The sequence below is a fragment of the Cavia porcellus genome, unplaced genomic scaffold (genome assembly GCF_034190915.1).
Source record: "Cavia porcellus strain 051 isolate PalLab524CR breed Dunkin Hartley unplaced genomic scaffold, mCavPor4.1 scaffold_1, whole genome shotgun sequence".
Taxonomy (NCBI): Eukaryota; Metazoa; Chordata; class Mammalia; order Rodentia; family Caviidae; genus Cavia; species Cavia porcellus.
The window spans coordinates 163263942-163286611 of record NW_026947484.1 but is presented as its reverse complement, the minus strand read 5'-3'; the positions used below and the strand labels follow the sequence as shown (position 1 = coordinate 163286611).

The following is a 22670-nucleotide window of genomic DNA, read 5'->3' as shown; positions in this document are numbered from 1 at the left end:
CGCCCGGTCCACGTCTCCGCCCCAGCGCCCCGCCGCGTGGGCTCCAAGCACGTGGCGGGGCGGGGCCATAAAATGGGCGTGGTTACAGGGCGTGGTCACAAGAACGGGGCGGGGCCATGGGCGAGACCGGGCTATCGGTAGGGCGGGGGTGTGGGTGTGGCCTATGGGCGGGGCGGGGCGAGCGGGGAGGAGGGGGCGCGGGCCGCCCCGAGCCCGGGCCCCGCTGACGTAGGCGCGAGTCCGCGCGGCGGCCGAGGCGGCGGAGGCGGTGCCGCCCATGCAGAGGCGAGGGCCGGGGTGCGAGCGCCAGGAGAGGCGCCCACTCGGCCGCGCGGCGGGGTTGTGCTTGGGGCGGGCTCCGGGGCGGTGACAGCGCGCGGCCCACGTGCGCGATCTCCGGGGGGCGGGGCAGGCGCGGCGTCGGGGCCTGGCCCAGCTCCGCAGTCCCCGGCCCGGTCCGGCCCGGCTCGGTCCCTCCGCCATGGCTGCCCGCCTGCTGCGCGCCGCGGTGCTTGGGCCGCCGGGCTCAGGCAAGGGCACCGTGAGCCAGCGCGTTGCGCACAGCTTCGGCCTGCAGCACCTGTCCAGCGGCCGCTTCCTGCGCGACAGCCTGCGCGCCGGCTCCGGTGAGCCCGCCGGGGGTCTCCGGGGAGTCGGGGGCGGCGGCCGGGGTCCACGGGTGCCGCGGCGGCCGAGCCCTCGGGGTGGCGGGTCGTCCCGGGGTGGCCGGGCGGGGGCGCAGCGTTCCGCTCGCCGGCCGCCGAGTCCTACGTGCCGGGGCGCATGCAGGCTCGCGGGTGGGGCGGCAGGAACGAGGCGGGGACGCGGTGGGGGCAGAGTCGCCCTACCTGGTCCCTCTTTCACCCGGGCTCGGGGGCCCCCGGCCTGCCCTTAGGGGTGCGCGCCCACCTGTGGGAGTCCGCGGCCGCGGGGACCTGGGCGCGACCTCTTGCGTTCTAGGGCACGGTGCAAAGCCGCTGGCGAGGAGAGGCCAGGAGACGTCGTGGCCCTTCAGGCCGACCGTCCCCAGCACCCCAGTCCTGTCGGGGTGGACGTCCGCAGAGTCCTTGCTTCCTGCCAGCCCCCTCCCCCTCCCGTTGTTTGTGCCCTTCGGCCCTACAGGTGCGCGGCCCACGCATGGGACAAGCTCATCACCCCACCCACTGCATGCCAAGGAGGACGGGGAGCAGGGCACAGGGGAGTGTTGACTCGCACTCTGGACACGGGACAGGGTGACAGCACCGTCCCCTCCTGTTTTAGGTTCTGCCCTCCTCTTGTTTCACATTGTTTGGCGCGGGCTAGGGGGCGCCTCCTGCAGGATTTTTGACCACACTGTATTTGAGCCCCTTATATTCTTTCCTTTCCCCTCCCAGGGATAGGAACTTTTGTTTTCTGTTCAACTGGTGATTGAACCTAGGGCCTTTGCAGGGAGTCGCATGCTCCGCTCTTTTTGTTTTCGAGACAGGTTCTCACTAAGTCACTAAGCTCATGCTGGCCTTGAACTTGCCATCTACCTGCCTCAGCCTCCGAGTGTTGGGATCCCAGGCCTGTGGGTCACTGGGGGGAGCGCTTTCACAGCTGGTGTCGAAGCAGGAGTCTACATTGCCCATTCCTGGCCCCTCCTTCCACCACCCCACCCTGGTTCACGGGGAGGGGTGGCAGAGGGGGCTGGGCCTGGTATCATCCCCTCTGTATTTGGTGTGGTCTGAGCTGCCTGAAGGTCTGGGGTGGAGACAGCAGTGAGGACCAGGCTGGAGAGACCCTCCGAGTGGCCTTGGCACTCGGTTCTCTGGCGGCCTGCAGCGTTCCCTGTGGACCTGGCCCCTTTCATGGGGGTGTGGGATGCTCATTCCTGCGCTGAGCCTTTGTGAACTGTCCGCTGCTGTTTTCAATCCATCGTTTTCAAAAGCCTTCCCTGCCCTGACTGTTTCTCTGCTTCTTGGTGCCACCATCCAGCAGTCCCCAGCCTCACTTCCCGGGTCTGAGCAATGTGAAAGTGCAAGTTTTTCTTTTTCTTTTTCCTTTGGCAACCAAGTACCTCTCACTGAACCGATTTCCAAATATTACCCAGTGAAGAGGGGCAGTGGTGGCAGGCCGTTGCGGGCGGGCAGGCGGGCGGCTGGCTTCCGGCCCGGGCTGAGCGCTGCCCAGTGCCCTGCCACCCGCACTGGGGGCTGGCGCCCGGCTGCCCAGAGGAAGGAGGCTCCTGGCACCCTGCTGTCCTGCAGCCGCTGCCCAGTGACAGCCGCCCTTGCAGAAGGGCCGCTCCGGCGTCCCTGCTCGCTCATCTCTTCCATCAGTGCACACTTTGTTTAATTTTATTTTTGTTTGCAGTACGGGAGACTGAACCGGGGCCTTTGCACTGACCTGCCTCTCCAGCCCTTCTGCTTGCAGACTGGCATCTGGCAAACTGCCTGGGCTCACAGCCTGCATCACAGAGCCTTTTTGTTTTTGTTTTTATTTTTGAGGTTATATAGTCCAGGTTGGCCTAGAAATTGTGATCCTCCTGCCTCAGCCTCCCGATGCTGGGAAGACAAGCTTGTGCTACCAAAGCCTGGCCAGATCCCAAATCCTGTCTCATTTCTGTAGAAGTTAGCCTGTACAGTGGTATGTTCTGTTCCTCCAGCTCAAATGGGAGGCAGTTTGTGTTTGCAGTGGATCTGGACCAGCGCCTTGATGCCTGGGGCTCTGCAGGCCCAAGTTTATGGAAGGTTCCGGCCCCACCCTGCCTGCCCTGCCGGGTCTTTGGCCTGAGATCTTTTCCTCTGCTGCTCAAGGCAATACCCAGAGAGCTGCCTCCCCTTGCCAGTGGCTGGGAGGTTAGTCTTTTTCTGTGGGTGTGTGTATGGGTGTGAGATGAGCGTCTGCACATACAGGGTGCCCTGCAGCCTATTAAAGGTTTCTTTTTTTTTGGTACCAGGGATCGAATTCATGATCTTGTGCCTGCTAGGCAGGTGCTTATGCCGCTGAACTAAATCCCAACCCCCATTAAAGATTTTAAACCAGGTGTGATAGTGCATGCCTATCATCCCAGCACTTGGGAGGCTGAGGCAGAAGGATCGGCCCAAGGTCAAGGTTTATGTAATGAGCTCAAAGCTAGTCTGGACTACACTGCAAGACCCTGCCTTAAAAAATCCTTTTTTGACAGTGGTTGCTTTTTTGCTAGGGCTGCCCTGAAGGCTGGAGAAGCCTGCTGAAGGAGGAATTACAGTCATGTTGTTCTGCGGAGGTTCTGTCTCAAGCACAGGAAGCTTGGCCAGTTTCCACTTGGAATCATCTTGGCCTTGGCTGCGAGGGACGATATTCAAGAACAAACCTGTTTCTGCCCCTAATTAATATTAACCACAGCCTTGCTGGTTCGGCAGCAGGGACTCGTGGGTCCAATTAGATGGGGGCGGAGCTGCTCTGGAAAAAGGACCTGGTTCAAAGGCCTCAGTGTTGGGTCTTCATTGAGTGTGGACACGTGTTTTACATAAGCAGGACAGTTTCTGAGGACCAACTCGGGGAGAGGGTTATGATACATCACATGTACTAGGCACGAGAGTCAGAGGTCTGCGCCGCGTCCAAATCTGCTTTATCACTAAGACTTATCTCTGCGTGCGGGAGGCTGAGGCAGGAGCATCTGCTGTGAATTCGAGGCCTGAACCACAGAGCAAGGCCCGTCTCAAGAACAACAAAAAGCAAAATAAAACCTAAGGCTGAGAGAGGCCTGCTCTCTGGCTAAACAGAGAGGGTTCGTGGTGGCCATGCAGTCCGGGTGCTGCAGAGCTGTGGTTGGAGGTGTGGTCTCGCTCAGGCTCCACACTGAAGCTGACTGGAGGGGCCTGGTGGACCCCTGCAGTGTCCAGCCACACTTTGGCACCGACAATTAACCAGGCCTTCTGCATATGGAGGTCCATGAGAGCAGCGATCCTACGAGTTTGGGAAGGGTCAGAACCTGGAGTGGGGGAGTGCCAGCCCCGGGAAGCTGAAAGTTGACTTCCTCCTGCCTCAGCCTCCCAGAGTGTTGTGGTTAGAGGCATGCAGGGTTGCACCTGGCCTGCATACTGTGAGTTTCCAAGGGCAGCATCCTGCTGACTGCTCTAAGTCCTGGTCTGAGCCACTGAGTAGCGCCTTCCCCGGGCTCCCGAGGGCGCGTCTGTGACACCCGGTCCCCGCCAGGTGATTCCCTCAGCAGGTGAAGCTTTTCAGGAGCATAAGTGGTCTAAGCGGCTTTTGGGGCTCCCCTCACCTCTGCCCTAGCTGTTTGCCCTCCGCCAGGCCCACAGTTCCGTAGCAGAGGTATCCATGCGTGCAGGGCCACAGGGAGGCAGATGTCCCCTGTAAGCAGTGCCCCCCCTTGAGGCCCAGCCAGCACTAGCTGCCCCTCGGTTGCATGCTGATCCACACTGTCAGGCAGCAGGCATCCGCTGGTTTCTAGCTTTCAGCACTTGGTGATGACACTGACCAGTGGCCAGCGTCCTGTGACTGCTGGGATGGCTCCAGGCCTGGTGGGGCGGTTAGCTCTGGCCCATGACATTTGTGCTAGCTATGTTTAAAAATTTTTTTATGATCCTTAAAATTTTTTCAAAATTTTTTTTTTGAAGAGAATAAAACCAAGCTAAATAAAACAGAATAGAGCCAATCAAAGCAGAGCGGTGAATATGATACAGGATTTCAAAACAAGAGAGTAGGAAATCAGCAGTGGCTACCGTTCCATCAGATACAGTAATAAAACCAGACAAAACAATAGTGAAAAGATGCAGGGCCCCAAAACAAGGGTTAGGGAACTCTCAGTGGCTGCCGCCCTCCCTGTTCAGACGCTGCCCCCTTCACTTTCATAGCATCTGTACATTTTGGAGCCCATGAACTCCTCTGCCTGTTATGCTGGGGAGACGGTGCTCACCTGTGTGAGTACCAGCTGTTTCATCCCAGAGCGTGGCCACAAGTTGTACCCGTTCACCTATAGGAGCCTCAGCGTCATCCTCCTTCGTGGCCAAGAGGCTTTCCACCTCGTAAAAATGCCGAGTCTTCCTGGCTCTGCGGTTGGGGGCAGCTGCTGCTTTTTTCCGGTTCCCTGTTGCACAGAGCGTTGTCTTCTCCCCTTTGACTTTCAGTCTATGAATTTCCCTTTGCGTTAAATGTACCTTCTATGCTGCATATTGATGGATCCTGTCTCCTGATCCGCTCTGTGTTTCTTTTTATTGGTTAACTGAAGCCTCTACATTAATGGTTGTGGCCAATATGCACTCGCTCGTCTCTACCTGCTGTTGGCTACCTGCTTTCCCTCCATTCAGTGGTCTGCCCTCTTCAAGGAGCCCCCTCTGCTGCTGTGGTCATTTCTATCTCCCTCTAGAATGTCCTTCAGTGCTCTGTAGGGTGGGTTTGGTGGTCATGGATTCCTTCAATTGTTCTTTGTCATGGAAGCGTCTTACTCCCCATCTGTTTTGAAAGATAGCTTTGCAGGGTATGTCAGTCTAGGTTGGAAGTTGTTTCCTTTCAGGACTTGCAGTATTTCACTCCAAGCTCTTGTTGACCTGCTGGTCTGTGTTGAGAAGTCTGCCGTGATTCTGTTAGGCTTTCCTTTACACTGATCTGTTCCTTCTCCCTAACAGCTTTCGATATTCTGTTCTTGTGCTGAATTTCTAGGGTCTTGATGATTATGTCTGGGCACAGATCTGTTTTGGTTTTGGCTGGCTGGAGTTCTGTGTGCCTCACTTACCTGTATGTCAGGTCCTTTGCCCATGCTTGGGAAGTTTCCTGCTATTCTTTTGATGTCATTTGTGTTGACCCCTGCTTTTGTGCTGACACCTAATAGTCTTAAATTATTTTTCTTTGCGTCATCTTGCAGCCATTGAATTGTTATTTCTGGTTCCTTGTTATTTTTAAGAGAGCTTTCCTTTCGAGATTGCTAGCTGTAACCCTGTCTTGATAGTCTGAAAGTCTGTCTTCAGTTTCTTTCAAGTGGTTTTTTCGGCTTTCAATGGAGTTTTTAATTTCCTGTATGTCTCTCTGAATCCTTTCATGCATTCTCAGTCTTTCACATGTTGTTCATTGAAGGTTTCCCTCATGTTCCTGTGCTCCTCTATTTGTTTTTACCCGCGTCGTCTTTAGATGCGCTCAGCGGTGCCTTCATTATGTTTCTCTCGCCCTCTTTCCCTGAGATCCGTCTGAGCTCATTTCTTCCACAGCTTTCTGAAGCTGTCTCTTTACCTCAGTCACCCCGCTTCAGAAACTCCTGTCTCTTCCATGTTTACATCTCCTGGACTTGTTCCCTGTGGGCTGGAGGCCAGAGACTGCCTGTTGTTCCTTCGTCTTGACATTTTTCTGGGTTCCTCTGGACAAGCGAGTTGTGGTGTCCCAGGTGCTTTCCACATTGGCTGTGATTTCTCTGAGGCGTGGCTGGCTGGTTCTCCCGGCCATGCTGGCTACGGGTACCGCATAGTGGTCTGTGTGTGTGTGTGTGGGGGGGGGGGGGTTGGCTGCTGCTTCTCTTTATGGTCCTTTTGAGTCAGGGTCTTGCTGTGTGACCCAGCCTGACCTTGAACTCACAGTGACCCTCATGCCTCAGTCTCCTGAGTGCTGGAATGACAGATGTGCACCAGCATGCCTGGGTTGGAGCACAAGTGTTTGATTTTGATGAAACCAATTGGTCTGTTTTTTTCTTTGGTGCCTTGGGCTTTTGATGCCATAGCTGAAAAACTGTTTCCTAATTCCAGGTGAAGTCATCAGTCAGTTATCAGTGATTGTGTGGAAGTTTCTAGAATCTGACTAGGACTAAAAATAGTGTCATAGTTTCAGCAGAAAAGTGGGTAGATGTTTAACATAACACTTGCAAAATCTGTTTTTCCAAGAGTTAATAAGAGTAAGAAATGGTCTCTGCCTTGAAAGAATTTACAAAGTAAAATATGCACTCAATTTCTTTCTTTCTTTCTTTTTTTTTTTGGTACCGGGGATTGAACTCATGACCTAGAGCTTGCCAGGCAGGTGCTTACACCACTGAGCTAAATCCCCAGCCCTGCACTCAATTTCTTACAAGGCTTTTGTTGGGTTGTTTGTGTTGTATTAATATTTGTTTGTTGATGTTTTGGGACAGAGTCTCACTTTGTAGTTCATGCTGGCCTTGAGCTCAGGATCCTCCTGCCTCAGCCTCCCGAGTGTGGTGGCACACAGGTGGGTGCCACCACTCTTGTGCTTCTTAAGCAGCGTGGTTCGGATTGGGGCAGTTCCTCTTGTCTGATGGGATAGGTTTCTCTAAGGCCTGTGAGGCGCTGAGCTGCTGCTGCGTCTGACTGGGACATTTTGCTTTGTTTTCCTAGATTTTAACCAGGGGTTCCTTTACCCTGCCTCTTGCTAAGAAAAGCATAGTCTGTAGAATTACAAAGCGCGGGTCACACGAGCCTGGGCCCCCAGCTTCTTTACGTGGTAGCTGTAAACACCACCTCCTGCCATCAGTTTTTCTGAAAGGCTAAACAAGGTTTCTACTCTCATGAACCCCAGCAGTCGAGCTTCTGAAGGAATCAAGTCTGCGGTGTAGGCTGAATGTCTGATCTCCTCTGCGGGCAGCTCCAGGTTTCGTTGTGCTTTCTCAGGGCTTCAGGGAGGCACTGTGAGGGCTTGTTCTTGTCTGTGTCCTGCCGTCGATGTCCAGGGTGGCCTTGTGTCGCCACCTGCTGCGGTGGCCACTGCCTCATCCAGCTTTGAGTGCCTGGAGGTTTTTCCCTTCTGCTGTGTCAGGGCTGCACCTCTGCCACCATGTGAGTGTGTGTGTGTGTGTGTGTGTGTGTGTGTGTGTGTGTTTGAGAGTGTGTGTGTGTCTGGACTTGGGCCACAGGCACGACCTTCAGTCCCAGGCTGTGGACAGTGAAGGCAGTGTCCAGGTGGCACTGGGTCAGCTGAAGTTGTTGTGTTTCTCCCAGGAGGAGCCTGAAGCCCCTCAGATCTGGGTTCACATTCTACCCTGGCTGGCCTGGGTGGGGGGGTCCTGTTCCCTGGGTGCAGGCCGGGAGCTCCTGAGACAATGGCTGATGTTTGGGGACCGAGGAGGGGTGTACTGGTCAATAAGTGTGCACAACCACACTGGCCTTTAATCCTCAGATTAGAGGCAGGGAGATACGAATTGTACTTTGCATAAACTTGGGTTTCCACCACGGTTAGAGACCGTTTTTCTCCTATTTACCTTCCGTGTTGGTACGGAGGACAGGTTCCAGCAGCCTTGGCTGCCAGGACACAATCCGACTCCGCCCCAGCCTGACCCTGGACCATGAGCCGAGGTCCCCTCTCCTCGCTGGGGTCTCAGTCCTGGGGTGATGGAGGGCACAGAGGCAGTGGGACTGAGCTCATCTTTTCAAGGCTTTGGAAACCCTCCATGTGCCCTCCTGCCGCTTTCTTCAGCAAAAGCTTGCAGGTCTCTGTAGCTTGGGGTTTGAACTTTTTTTTTTTTTTTTTTTTTTCCTTGTACCAGGGATCAAACTCACGACCACGCACTTGCAAGCAGGCGCTTATGCCGCTGAGCTAAATCCCCAGCCCCGTAGCTTGGGGTTTATGAGAAGACTCTCAAGGGGAAGCTTGTCTGCCTGATGGAGACTGAAGGAGAGGCAGCTGGCCCAGCACTTGGGAGGCTGAGGCAGAAGGATCTCCATGTGTTGGAGGCCAGCTAGGGGTTGAGAGTGCATTCAAGGCCAGACTGGAACTATAGTGACGCCCTGTCTCAAAACACCAAGAGAGAGACAGACAGAGACAGGATGGCAGGGTCTCGGCAGCCTTCCCCGAGAGGATGCCCTGAGCCTCACCTGCCGGTCTGAGCCATGACTCACCGTGTTTGGCGTGTTCTGTGGGTGTTAAGATCATCAGCTTCGGGGCGTACACGCCACTGCTTGCAGGGAGGGCTCTTTCCTTGTCAGAGCCCCGGCTTGAGCTCCAGGAGTGTGGAGGCAGTGACCTTTCCTAGCCGGGAGGGGAGCAGGGTTCTGACACTTGCTGGCTGATAGCTGCCCTGCTGGGTTGGTCATCTTTGTCCTCCATAGTCAGAGCTCGCTGAGGGAGGGGCTGGCCTGCACTCAGGGGCCATGCTGCTGCACTGCAGTCTGAGTCTTTGGAGAGCAGTCTCACTGTGTGGCCCAGGCCGGCCCCTTATCCATAGTGATCCTCCTGCCTTAGCCTACTGTGTGTTGCACCTGTGGGAAGTATGTGGAGGTGGCAGGCAAAAGAGGGAATGGTGCCCAGGGCTGTGGGTGCCTGGCTTGGGAGAAGGTGGCCGGAGCCACTTGCTCTTGGCACTGGACACTGCCCTGGGCCTGAGCGAGGTCCCACATCCCCTCGGGGCTGACGGTGCAGCCTCATCCGAGCTGCACACAGTTGTGTCCCCACCATCCCCAAGGCAGGCAGCCACTGGGTTCTGCTTCCAGGGGGCTCAGTGGCTGGGGATGGGGGGCAGCATGGCACTTTGGTCAGGGAAAGGGGCAGTGGTGCTGGCACCCAGAGTTTGAGCCTCGGCCCTGCCGCTGATGGACTCACATTAGTGAGGCTAAGTGAGTTCAGTTGTGCTCTGAGGATGGGCATGGCACCCAGAACCCTGTGCTGCTCTGGTCCCTACCTGACAGGCGAGGAAACCCAGGCAGGCGCAAACCCTGCAGTGTGAGAAGATTCTTGAGGTAGCCTCCAGGGTTTGAACCGAGGCCTTCATGCTGAGCCAGGTCCCAGCCCCTTCTATATTTGCATTTTGAGATGGGCCTTGATAAGTTCCCCAGATTGGGCTCAAACTTGTGATCAATCCTCCTGCCTCAGCCTCCTGGGTTGCTCAGCTGAAACCGTGTCACCACGCCTGGCCAAAATGGGCAGAGTCTTTCGGCAGGAAAATAGAAGTAAAGCTTTCTTACTTTTATTTGGGTCATGCCAGGAAAAGATAGGGGAGCATTCTTGTACCCTAATTTTTCCTGAAGGCAGGCCTAACACCTGTCATCCCAGCACTCTGGGAGGCTGAGGCAGGAGGACCATAAGTGTGATTCCAACCTGGACAACTCAGCGACTTGGAAACCGTGCCTCAAAGTGAAAGAGAGGAGCAGGAGGTGGCTCAGCGGGCGGCCAGGGTCCCATCTCCAGCTCTGAGGAGACAGGGCCAGCTGTGGACAGTGGGGGGCCCAGCCACTCCAGCAGGGGTGGGGACAGCTCTGTGCTTCCTTGAGATTCTCAGGACCCGAGGCGCACACTGCCCAGTAAGGATTCTAGATGGACACCAGGACTGTTGCGGCGCCCCCACAGCACTCACGTGAAATGGAGCCATACATGGGTGTCCTTGCAGGCGAAAATACAGTGTGGTGGGAATTTTCATTTTCTTAAGTTATTTAATTAATTTGATTTTTTGAGACAGGGTCTTGCTATGTAGCCCATGGTAGCCTGGAAGAGTCTTTTGCCTCAGCCTCCCCAGTGCTGGGATGACAGGTGTGCAGCGCTGTGCCTGCCCAAGCCGGTCTCACAGGCGCCCACCCTCGGGTGGTGGTTTCACTGTGGGTCTCCGCCAGCGGGCAGCTATCACACGCAGAAACCATAGCTCGGGAAGCGGCTGCCCGGGAAGTTGGACTTGGGGAGGGCATCTTCCAGTGATGTCCTCAGTCCTGTCGCCTGGCTACCTGGGACGAGTGCGAGAGGGCAGGTGGCCTCAGGCTTTGGAAATCTGCACTCTATTCGCTGTGGCTGAAAACTGGAAGTGTGTTTCTCAGTGTTACAGTGGACTCCACTGATTCCAGCTTGTATTTTCCCCCATTCTGCGGGGAAATGGACTAGGAAAGCGGCTGGGTTTTAGGGTTGGCCTTGTGTTGTGCTCCGTGGTGAGCTGGCCTGCACTCTTCATCTTTTGGTGACCTCTGTGGGGTCTTCTCACTATAAGGTTCCGTTGTTTACAAATAAGGACAGTTTGACTTCCGCTCCTCTTTCTTTTCTGGCTTTTTGACATGAGGTCTCGTGACGTAGTCCAGCCTGCGCTTGGAGTCACTGCGTAGCCCAAGGTGGCCTTGAACTTGAGGTGACTCTCCTGCTTCAGCCTCCTGAGCACGGGGTCTTGTTCCCGTGTCTGCGTCTGACTGTGTGTGGGTTTCTGTGTCTTGAAGGCATCCACGGGAGCAGGTGGCCTGAACGGGCATCATGGTGCCGGTGAAGCTGGCATTTCAGATCTTGGGGTGGCCTCTCCCTGTCCCTGGGGGCAGGGGTGGAGGAGGTCCCCGCTGTGGAGGCTGCCTCACATCCCTCTCCTGTCCCTGCAGAGGTGGGACACATGGCCAGGCAGTACCTGGAGAAGGGCCTACTGGTGCCGGACCACGTGATCACGCGGCTCATGATGTCCGAGCTGGAGCTCCGCAGTGACCAGCACTGGCTGCTGGACGGTGAGTGACAGGAACTGGGCTTTGGAGTTCCTTCACCCCTCCTTTAGTCCTTGCAGACCAGAGAGTCCTTACACCCCCAAACTTCCTGCGGTTTAGAGAGCGTTATGATTTGGCCACGTGCAAGCCATGGAGCCCAGGCTGGCTTTCATTTCATAGCAGTCCTCCTGCCTCAGCCTCCCAAGTGTGGGGTTTTCAGGTGTGCGCCTGTGTGCCCGGGTCCTGGAACTCATCTTAAATTTGAGGCTCTTTCCTTCAGTCTCCAAGGGCTGCTTGGTGGCAGCTGTGGGCTGTGGGTTTTCCTTTGCAATGTAACAGACCCAGGCACAGCTTAGGGCATGTGTGCGGCACAAGGCTGGGTGCTGAATGGCAGCTCTGGGGGCCGCGGAACCCTGTGTGTGCCACAGCCCAGCAGTTTGGGACTGCATCCGTATCTCCTGATGCTTCCAGATGTTCATGACAGTAGTACTGCCCCGCTCTGTGGGCTTCTCACCCGGGAGGGAGCCAACTGTGTAAAGACCTGCAGAGTGGAGAGGCCTGAGCAGGGGGCGGACAGCATCCTGGCGAGAGTGATGGCCACAGGGATGAGTGGAAGGGAAGGATGGGGTGATGGACAGATGGATGGATGGTGGGATGGGAGGCTGGGTGGACAGACAAATGAGAGGATGAATGGGTGGGTAGAAGGAGAACAGACAGGAGAATAGATGAGAGGATAAATTGGCAGAAGATGGGTGGATGCATAGATGGGGACAGAATGAGTGGATGATGGGTAGGTGGCTGGATGGACAGATAGGAGGTTGGATGGACGAATGGAAGATGCATGGATGGGTAACAAGCAGGGGATCTACCTCAGTGGTGTATGCGCCTGCCTGGCAAGCACAAGGCTGTGAGTTTATCCCCGGTACCAAAAAAAAGCTAGATTCATGGCTGGGTAGGTGAATGGATGGGCAGATGGGCCGATGGACAGATGGATGGACGGATAGATAGAAGGCTGGCTGGCAGGAAGCACGGATGGGCGGATGGATGGATAGATGGAAGTACAGATGGGTGGATGGATAGATGGAAGCACGGATGGACAGGAGGATGGACGAACGGATGGCCCCCTTTGCCCACAGCTCTGCCCATTGCAGCCGTTTCTGCAGTGCTCTGGCTGCCTCCTGTGCCGTGTCCTCCCGAGAAGCCATCTGGTCCCAGGCTGTCCATCTGGTGGGATGCAGACTCTGTCCCCAAGCTCAGCGACAAGCCTTGTGTCCTGGGCACTGAGCCCAGTGTGTGGGCTGGGTGGGGGCTCTGGTGACAGGTGACACCACCAGGGCTCCACATGGCTATGCGGAAGTGGCCGCTGGGGTGGGGGGCTCAGGAAGGCCTTGTGGTGTGGCTGGCTCTGTCCAGCATTGTGTGTGTGTGTGTGCGTGCGTGTGTGTGCATGTGCAGGAAGAGGGAGCAGGGCTTTGTCTTTCTCTTTCTTTCCTTCATTTTTTTAGACAGGGTTTTATTTGTAGCCCTGGCTGGTCTCAAACTCAGAACCACCCTCCCCCTCAGTCTCCCAAGTACTGGAATCACAGGTGTGCAGTGCCACACCCAGCCAAAGTGGAAGGGATTGATAGAGTGTTGGAGACAGGCATGTCCCGGGGTGGTTCCACCTGGCTTTCTGAGGGGAGCTGTTTCTCTGAAGTCTGAGTCCTGGGTGTTGAGGGCACAGGTCTGTTCCGGGCTGTGTCCCTGATTGGTGGGGAGGGCAGCCTAGGAAAGCACCAGGTGCTGGGAGGGCTCTGCTGTTGCCATGGGTGTCCCTGGCCAGGCTGATGTCCATGGCTGCCTGCCTGACCTCTGCATGTTCATCTTTCAAAGTGGACATCACCCATGGGGATGAAGCAGGTCTCTGGAGGCTGTGGGGACCCACACTGTCACCCACTGCATCTTTTAGGAAGTGCTCCGGGCAGTGTTTTTCTGTTGCTCTTGTTGAATGTTGAGTATGTTTCAAGAATAAACTGGCTGGCCAGGCATGGTGGCATGTGCCTGTGATCGCAGAACTCTGGGAGGCCGAGGCAGGAGGATCCCTTTCAAGGCCAGTCTGGGAAGGGCAGCCAAAGGAAATTTCAGCTCCATGAGATTTCTCCTTTCGGGCTGTTTGGCTGTTGGGATGTGTGGGGGTGGGGTGAGTGGTGGGGCAGCAGGGTTAGGGGAGTGGGGAGCAGCTTGGTGTGGATGCATGAGGTGGGGGTTTATTTGCAGTACTGAGTCTTTAACCAAGGGCCTCTAAGCTGGGCTCCAGCCTTTTTAGATTACTTCGTTAAACCTTGCTAAATTGCTCAGGGTGGGCTTGAATTTGGGATCCTCCTGCCTCAGCCTCCAAGAGTGCTGGGATTACGGGCGGTCGTGTCCTTTGTGTGGCTGCCTGGAAGAGGAAGCTTGTGCTTTTAATACAGAGTTGGAGCTCTGTTTTACCAGAGCCATGCTGTTAGCACTGCTCCGGGCGCTCTGCCGGCCCTCACAGGGAAGCATGAATGCTGCCACCTGCTGGCGCACGTGGGTGAACGCAGGGCGTGGCTGAAATCCTAGGGGCCCAGCTGGGGTGTGGATCTGTGTTGGTATGTGTCTGTGTGTGTGCATGCGCGTGATTGCTGTGGGTGAGTCCCCGACCCCTGCTGTACTGGAGCTGCCCAGTTGCCAGATTTGCGGGTGCCTGGCTGTGGCCGCATCAGCCTGGCCATACGGCCCTTTCCAGAGCCAATGGCTAAAGAATTAACTGAAGGGCGAGCCCAGCACTGCCTGGAGAACCTCAGAAACAAACCAGGTGTGTGTCTTGGTTTTGCTTTCTGTGGTTCTGAGGCCCCAGCCAGGGTCCCGCACACACTGGGTAGGTACCTCACCCGAGCTGCACCCACAACCTAAGAGAACCCTGCTCTCCACGTCCACGACCTCCCGGGGCAGGGACTGGACCCAGCCCTGCTGTCCACAGAGATGCATTTCATTTTGAGACTCAGTTCTTATATTGCCTGGTATGGACCTGTACTTGGGATTCTCCTGCATCAGCCTCCTGGAGCTCTAGAACGTGGGGCAGGGCCGTGGCTGAAACCTGGGCCCGATGCAGGGTCAACCTAAGGGTCCTGTGGCCGGTGGGACTTCACTGTCACCACTAGTGTGTGGGAGCCACCTGGGGGCGGATTATTTCAGAGAAAGAGAAGCCAGATAGGGCTAACGGTGCTTCCTGGCTTAACCCCGAGACCCACTGATGGTGGAACTTAGCAGATGCAGGTGCGGGGTAAAATAGTGGATTTCCTCCCAGCTCGAAGTGCCAGGGCCGGATGGGGACCTCAGTTCATGTCCTTTCTGGGTGACTTCCGCTGAGATTCCAGAGCTGCTGAGCGAGCCTTACGCAAATGTGCTCATGCCCAGGTTTCCCACGGACCATCGGGCAGGCTGAAGCCCTGGACAGGGTCTGCGACCTGGACCTGGTCATCAGCCTGAACATCCCCTTCGAGACCCTGAAAGACCGGCTCAGCCGGCGCTGGGTCCACCTGCCCAGCGGCCGCGTCTACAACCTGGACTTCAACCCACCACTCGTGCCGGTGAGACCTGCAGACCACTGCCGGACGGCCTGACTCCGGGATGGGGTGGGCAGTGGGTGGAGGGGTGTGGGCGGTGGGTGGGTAGGGCTCAGCTGCTCACAGCAGCAGCAGCAGCAGGAGTCCATGTGCAGTGGTGGTCGGGGAGGTCACAGTAAAGACAGGTCAGGAGCATCGACTGCTGATGGGTCCCCGGGAAAAGAGGGGATTTTGGTTTTGTTCAACAAGTGTTAAAGCCAGGTGTGGTGGGAGTGTGAGGCCAGCCCGGAGCACGTGTAAGACCCTGGCTTTAAACCAAAACAGAGGCAGTAATTTGGCAATTCCTGCCCAGCCTCCTCATTCAGTCACATATTCTAGAGGGGTCTCCCTGTGAAGCCCTGGTGGGCTTTGAACTCACATCCATCCTCCTGCCTCAGCCTCCCAGGGCTGGGATCACAGGCATGCACCACCATACCTGGCCTGAAAGATTCTTAGGACATCTAAAGGCTCTTCTACCAAGACTTTTTCCAAAACCCAGCTTCACCAAAAGAGCACCTGCGGTTCCAGGGCGCCTGCTTCTTGCATGGCTGTGTACCCAGGCGCGAGGAGCCCATCAGCCCTGGCCCCGTCCCCAGCTCCTTCTGAGAGCTGAGGTCCTTGAAGTGACTGTGACATTGTGGCTGGCAGGAAGGCAAAGAGGGACGTGCAGGTCACGGGGGACCTTCTGCCACCCCCATGTCTTCCGGTGCCAGCACCAGCTGCAGAGCACAAGTCCCGGGGAGGGCATGGCCTGGACAGGATGTGCACTTGGCCTTCAGCCTTGGGGCCACACTCTCTTGACCAGGGCGGGCCAAGCTGACCGGACCCATCCCTCCCCTGAGTCTCCCCTGGGCAGCAGTGTAGGCGCCTGCCGTGCCCATGCTGTGGTGGGAGTGGTGGTTTTCCCAGGGTCTGGGCCACACAGGGAACCAGGGCTGCCTTAGCTGCACTGGCTCAGTCCTGGCCGTTTGCCCCTGGTGGCTGTGGCTGCGGGGGCCGTGCCTGTCAGTGCCCTCTGAGGTGGCATCTGACCTGGGCAAAGAACCCGAGGAGTCTCAGAGAGGCTGTGTGGTGGTTTGAAGCTGCCTGGGACGGTCAGTAGTTTTTTCCTAGTTCATGATTTTCCTGAAGACATCATGTTTCTTGTTTCCTATCTTCAGAGCTCAAGTTCACTCACTCATCTATAGTTTTGTTGCTGTTTTGATGCAGTCCTGCTGAACTGGCTACATAGCCCAGGCTGGCCTCGGACTCTTGGTGATTCTCCTGCCTCAGCCTCCTGGATGCTGGGATGGCAGGCTTGGGCAGTTTGGGGGACATTTTGAGGGCTAGAGAGACAGGCCTACTGCTGGAGAGGTGGCAGGAAGTTCAGACAGGATGGAAAGTAGTTTGCCAGCCACCAGGCCACCTTGCAGAGCTGTGATAGTGAGGGCTCAGGTCAGGTCCTGGGAAGTGGGGGCCCCCCTCTGCCGTCTCTTCAGGGCTGCGCCCCTCCCTGGAGCAGGTGAGAGCCACTGGCCATACTCACCGTCCCCTGGCATTTCAGGGTGTGGATGACGTCACTGGCGAGCCGCTGGTCCAGCAGGAGGATGACAGACCTGACGCAGTGGCCGCCCGGCTGCGGCGGTACAAGGATGCGGCGAAGCCGGTCATCGAGCTGTACAGGTGAGCAGGCTGGAGTGGTGAAGGCACGGGCTGCCGCCCAGCGGGTTCAGCCATGCTGCGTGGGCTCTGGGCTGTGTTCCACGAGAGGGGTTGAGATGAACATTAGAACTGGAGACCTCGACTCCACGTCTGCCTGGGATAGAAAAATGGCACTGAGATTTCTCCCCTTTTGCTCCCTTTCCCCTCCCCTTCCCTTCCCTCCCCTCCCTTCCCCTCCCCTTCCCTTCCTCTCCCTTCCCTTCCTCTTCCTCTCCCTTTCCCCTCCCTTCTTCTCCCCTCCCCTCCCCATCCTCCTTTCCTCTAGCCTCTGCTCCTCTTCCTCCTCTTTTCTCGCCCGTTCTCTTGCAGTGTTAGGGTTGGAACCTAGGAGCTCTTGGGTGGCAGATGTGGTTGGCTTGGGGTAGGGCCTTTACCTGGCAGGGGTGAAGCCCAGGTTTTAGGTTTTGAGGGTGGCATAGTGGGCGGGGCACCTTGGTCCTGGTGGGGGCCGGAAGCTGGTGCTTGCGGAGCAGCTGGGTCCTGGGCTCTGGGCTGATGGAGTCAGTGGCGGCAGCAGAAAGGGCTCCTGTGCTTCAGGACAGACAGAAGACTGATTCTCTCTGTAGGGAGACATTGATGGGGAAGTTACGGGTTTTAAGCAGCCTGTGATACGGACAGCACCGTGGGTGCCCCCCCCCAGCCCCACAGACCTTTAGCTGAGCCCCTTGGGCCCAGCCCCAGCTGCCCTGGCCTGTGAGTGGTTGCTGCGGGGATCAAGGCCCGAACCACGAAGCCGGTTCTCTTCTCTTGGGAAGGGCATTGGGGGGGGGGGGTTACCCTTCCGAGGAAGCAGGGCCTGCGTGGCGTCATGGCCCTGGACCTTGAGCTCCGCTCCAATGCTTTGGGGGTTGCTGCCTGGTCCCCCTGCTCCCTGCTCCACATGTGTCCAGTGGGGACGGCTGAGCCTGTGGCCTTTGTCTTGTAGGCGCCGTGGGGTGCTGCACCAGTTCTCCGGGACCGAGACCAACAAGATCTGGCCTTACGTCCACAACCTCTTCTCCAGCAAGCTTGCACCACTGCAGTCCAAAGACACCAACTGAGGCCTGGGCAGGCGGGTGGCCCGGGCCCGGCACCTTCCTGGGGCGCAGGTGATAGCCAGCCGGGAGCTCGTGGCGCCTTCTCTAGAGCAACGTCGACCCAAAGGGTCCTTAATAGGATCGAGGTCCCCAGAGGCCTCCCAGCCCTGCCTCCTCCCAGCTGTACGCTCAGCACCCTGGTGATGCGGGCGGGAGCTGCTCCTGTCCCTGTCCCGAGCTCTGCTGGGTCCCAGTCCAGGAGCACCACACTGCCAGCTCTGTGCTCCTGGCGCCCCTACTTGTCCCCTGTGCCGGGGGACTCTGCTTCCACTGGGAGGAGTGTGACATCCGCTTCCTTCCTTCTGCTAGTGGTTACGTGCAGGACCGAGGGCAGGGACCCTGTGGATCTCCGAGCCCCAAAAGCTGAGCCCACAGCCGCTTGGCTCCAGCTTGCTCTCCTTTCATCTCAGAAAGATTAGATCCCAAAGCCTCAGAGTGCTCAGAAACCGGAAATTCATAAGGAAACGCTGTATGGTGCTCAGGCCTGTGGAGAGGGGAACGAGAGTCCATGGAGTCACCAATGAACAGGAAGGCGGAGCTTTTGATGAGGACCATGAGAGGACTGCGGCCGCACCCCCAGACCTGGGCATCCCAGCGCACACCTATCCCTCCCAATTGTCCCTGCGTATGCGAGGGGTGAAGATGTGGGCTGGAGGAGGCTGTCACCCTGATGACAACAGCCTGGCCATTACAGGGAGATGAGAGCCTTCCCTTTTTTCCTGCATTTCCAAAGATGCAGTCCCTGGGTGGTCATGGGGTCTGAAAGTTCGAACACTGACCCCCCATACTATTTCTTACAAGGCGTCCCCGTTCTGGCTTGGTGCTGCCTCGCTGGCTGTGCTGCCCCAGGAAGAGCAGTGAGGTTATCCCTGCTGCCTTAAGGGTGTGTGTGGCCCTGCCCACTGTGCCTGTCCCCCCCCCACCCCGGGTGTCCACAGCTGCTCCCCAAGTGACCCATGAGACCCGTCACGCCAGGGGCGAGAAGGAAGCCTGGTTCTGCCTCTGTGGGGGGGGAGCGCCCTTCCCTCTGTGGTTCCTGCACCCGTCTGTCCCCTGCCGGAGCTCCCCTGCTCCTGGTGGCCTCTGGGCCTGCAGCCCCACCCTCCCTGTCCCTGCCCTGTGTCCCTGCACTCCTGTGCCCAAGCTCAGGATTTCTGGGGAACGGGGTGGAGAGCAACCTGGGGAGATGGCACCGTCCAACGTTGCTATGGAGATGACTTTTGGATGGAGAAGTTGAGTTCTGGTTTCTGTGGAGGGTGTCACTCAGAGGGTGACAGCCTTTGCCATTTCCCTGGTCCCCTCCCTTTTGAGGGGGCGAGTGGCTTCAGGACATGGGCAGCGGTCGGGGACACGACTGGATCCTGGGCTGTGGACTCTGGGCAGCCTAAGCCAGCAGTGCCCTCACCCCCCCCCGCCCCCCGCACACAGGTGCCCGCCTTGCCACTGCTCCCAGCCCCCACCCCAGCCACCGAGGCAGCCCGAGGCCCACATGGGAGGCTGGCAGTGAAGGGTGACCCAGGGCCTGTGCAGACATCTGCTCCCAGAAGGCAGAGGCTGCCTCTTTAGAAACAAGGGAGGTGGAGATCAGATCTGGGGACCCTGGCAGTGGCTCACACCACCCGTGAATGGCAGAGTGGAGGGACCCTGGCTTTCCCAGCCTGAAGTGTGCCTCTTCCCGGAAGGGAGCGCCCTTGTTCTGCCCTGGAACCCAAATCCCGAGGGCTGTTTCTGCTGGGGGCTTCCTTCTGAGGTCACTGGGGTGACCGATCTATCCCTTGCCCCCTGGCTTATGTGAGGAAGCCATGAGAGGAGGTTGGACCCTGCTCCCTCCTGTGTGCATAAAGAGACCTCAGCAGCAGCCAGGTGTGGCCTGTGCTGGCTCCTGGGCCCCAGCTGCCCTCTGATGGCCTTGGTTGTGACCTTTGCCCCAGCCATCCCTGTCGTTCACCTGGGACTGGGCCTGGGCCTGGGCCCCTTGAAGCTCTCAGCGAGTTCACTTTTCTCCTCAGAGCTCAGAATGGGTCCCACAGTGCGGCCTGGGCAGTGGGGGACCTCAGAAGTGCTGTACCCCAAGCTCATGCTCTGCACCTGCCCCTGTGTCTGTCCCTGCACCCCTTGCACCACCATGTGGTTCTGAAGGCGCCACCTGGACAGTGGCACGCGGGGGATGTGGTTCATGTCACTCGCCGCCTCCCTAACCCAGGCTCAGATGCTCTGGTGTCACCGGAGGCCTCTGGGTGGCAGGGAAGAGGGGAGCCCCGGGCGCTGCCACCCTCAACCTCTTTGTGCCATTGGAGCTGCTGAGATGGGCACGGTTCCCAGGGGAGGACGCCTGCCCTGACCCAACCTGCATGTAGGCTTCTGTAAAGTGTCCCTTTCTGGGGACCCAGGCTCAGGATCAGGCTCTGAGCCAGATTGCGGACCTCACCCCACATCTCCTGCGTTTAGAGGCCGAGACCCCGTGTGTGTTGGCATCTCGTACTTGTGGGGATGCATGAGGTACAGCACGCCCTCCTCTCCCTTTCCCTGCTTGGAGCTTCCAGAGCCCCTGCCTGGAATCCTGGGCTGTGGTGACTCTGTGTAGACAGAGGCAGTCGGGGCTCCAGGGGCTTCAGGCTCACCAGGGGACTTCCTCAGGGTCCCCTCCCTTTCACAACAGCCTCCTGTCTTTGGCAAAGGGAGAGATGAGTTGTAGAGTGCAAGTCCCTTTCTCCTTCCGATTCTGGTTTTAGTGGCTTCCCAGTCCCCATGGTGTCTCGGAAGAACTGAGGTTCAGCAGGTATTCACCATGGGCATATGGTCTGCTTGTGAGTTGGCCCCTTTCCTGCTATGTAGTTCAGGCTGGCCTTGAACTCAGGTGATCCTCCTGCCTCAGCCTCCTGAGTCCTGGGGTTACAGGTGTGCACCAACATGCCCAGTCAGTCACACGATTCTTGCTGGAGTAAATGCCATCATCCATATGCCTTGGGGTGTCCCTTGCAGTATGTGAGGGACGGGGGACATTTCCAGAGGGCTGAAGTCCATTCTAGGCATGGGCGTGAACCCTGTCCTCCAGTGACAGTCGGGCTCTTGGAATGAGAGACGTCCTGTTGGGAGCTTTTGAGGGGGCACCCGGCCTCAGGTTCTCCCCGGTGAAGCCATTTCATATTTAGAGGAAAGGGAAGTGGGTGCTCTGTTTCAGTCAGCTCCCGGGGCCTCAGGGCTCGGAGCGCCCTTCTAGTTTCATGGAAGTTTGTACTACTGATTTTTACAGACCCTGCTGCTGGGGCGGGCGCGTCCCTGGGGCGGTGCTGAGCTACTGCAGCTTTTCACTGTGACGCCCCCAGCTGCACCCGCCTGTGGCTCAGTGACACTGACCTGGTGACTGTCCTGGAGGTGTCGGTTCCTGGTGCCCGGGCTAATCATGTGTGGCCTTTGGATTCTGAGCTTGCTCGCTCAAGCCTCTCAGCCGTCTTGTGCTCTCTGTCCTGTGTCCTGTGCCCTCTGCATCTTGTTCACTGTATGATTGACTATTTTGGTTACCTGGCTTAAAGATTGATTCCTACTTCTCAGTTTGATAGAAATAAAGTTCTTTTTCTCATCAGAACCAGTCTCTCTATTTAGTGTTGGCAGCGCTGTGACTGTTGGTGGGGCATGAGCCACGCTGGCCTCCCTGCAGCCCACGGTCACTTCCCGCTGCTGTGTGACGAGGTGGCAGCTGGCAGCAGAGCCTGGTCCTGGAATAGAGCGGGGTGCACCCTCCCTCGGTTTCCTGCTACCCCTCAGCCACGTGTGCGTCCTCTGCCGCTCCGTGTGCTGCAGAGTTCCTTTGCTCCGCTGAGTGCTTGATCTTTCTGAGCCAGCGTCTCCTGGCAGGGCTCGGGCAGCCAGTCTAAGGTGGAGGTGTCGTGAGAACAGAAATAGGCTCCACAGGCTCCCAAGATTCTGGTGGCTCAAGCCACCTAGTCCCCGAGCCCCAATAGGGGCGAGTGTTGTGCTTGGTCACTATGAGCCCTGAAGGCTCCAGGCTGCAGCCATCCAGCATGTTCCCGAGACTGTTCACAGCCTGGAGGGGAGCACAGTGAGGTGACTTGGGGCCTGCGAGCTGCTCGAGCCTGGAGCAGACACCGCTGGAGCTGAGGACGCTGGGGAGAAGCTGAAGCAGTGCTCCGGCTTCAGCAGTGTGGCATGTGTGTCTGTGTGTGTGTGTGTGTGTGTGTGTGTGTGTTCACCGATTTAAAAAAAAAAAAAAAGGAAAAATAAAAAATTTGGGCTGGGGATTTAGCTCAGTGGCATAAGCTCCTGCCTTGCAAGTGTGAGGTCGTGAGTTCCATCCCTGGTACCAATAAAAATGAAAAAGACAAAAAAAAAAAAAAAAAAAAAAAGTGTTAAACTGAGCTTCCTACAGCCCAGACATGGCTCCTGGCTCCATGCAGACTGACTTGGATTCCGGCTCAGAGGAGACAAGCAGGGATGGTTCCAGGTCCCCAAAGTGAGGCCTGGAATGCATGGGGCTGAGGGAGGGGCACCTCCTGACCTTGACAGGGCTGTGCGGGGCACCGTGGGAATTTGTGAACACCAGCGATCCTGCCTGTGTCCTGGGTGAGCGGCAGGTGACAAGTTCCCTGTCCCTTTCCTCCTGTGGGTATGTGGAATTCAGGGATGAATTGGGAGCTGCACCATACCAGAGAATGCCCTTTAAGCCATGTGTGTGTACGTGTGTGCATACACGTGCTTGTGGCAGGAGATAGTCACACAGGTCTGGAGCGGTCACTCGGACTGAGCCTCAGCCGGGCGCTGGAGAACAGCGGGTGACCAGGCCCCGTGAGCTTGGCCTGCCGTGTCCTGGCCTGACTCTTCCCGAGTCCCATCCAGGACCACGGGATCTGAGTGGTGACCAGGTCCCCTGCACAGCCCGGAGGCCCCCATTCGCAGCACATGCTGGGGAGGGGCGTGATTGATTTCTCTGAGGG

At 57.4% G+C, this 22670-nt stretch overlaps 1 protein-coding gene across 4 annotated transcripts; it reads left to right on the top strand.

The window, feature by feature from the left end:
- Positions 1 to 215: 215 nt before the first annotated feature.
- Positions 216 to 21304, top strand: Ak4 (adenylate kinase 4). Of its 4 annotated transcripts, none has more exons than XM_063259123.1 (6): positions 216 to 626; positions 961 to 1122; positions 11238 to 11357; positions 14754 to 14926; positions 16485 to 16603; positions 17568 to 21304. In XM_063259123.1, exons 1-6 carry the CDS (start codon positions 482 to 484, stop codon positions 17680 to 17682), a joined length of 834 nt encoding a protein of 277 aa, XP_063115193.1. In that variant the 5' UTR covers positions 216 to 481; the 3' UTR covers positions 17683 to 21304. The 4 variants fall into 4 exon arrangements, with proteins under 4 accessions (XP_063115193.1, XP_003479162.1, XP_023416977.1 ...); XM_023561209.2 differs by lacking the exon at positions 961 to 1122 and adding an exon at positions 3167 to 4048 and having other exon boundaries at positions 488 to 626; XM_003479114.5 differs by lacking the exon at positions 961 to 1122 and having other exon boundaries at positions 228 to 626.
- Positions 21305 to 22670: the final 1366 nt, after the last annotated feature.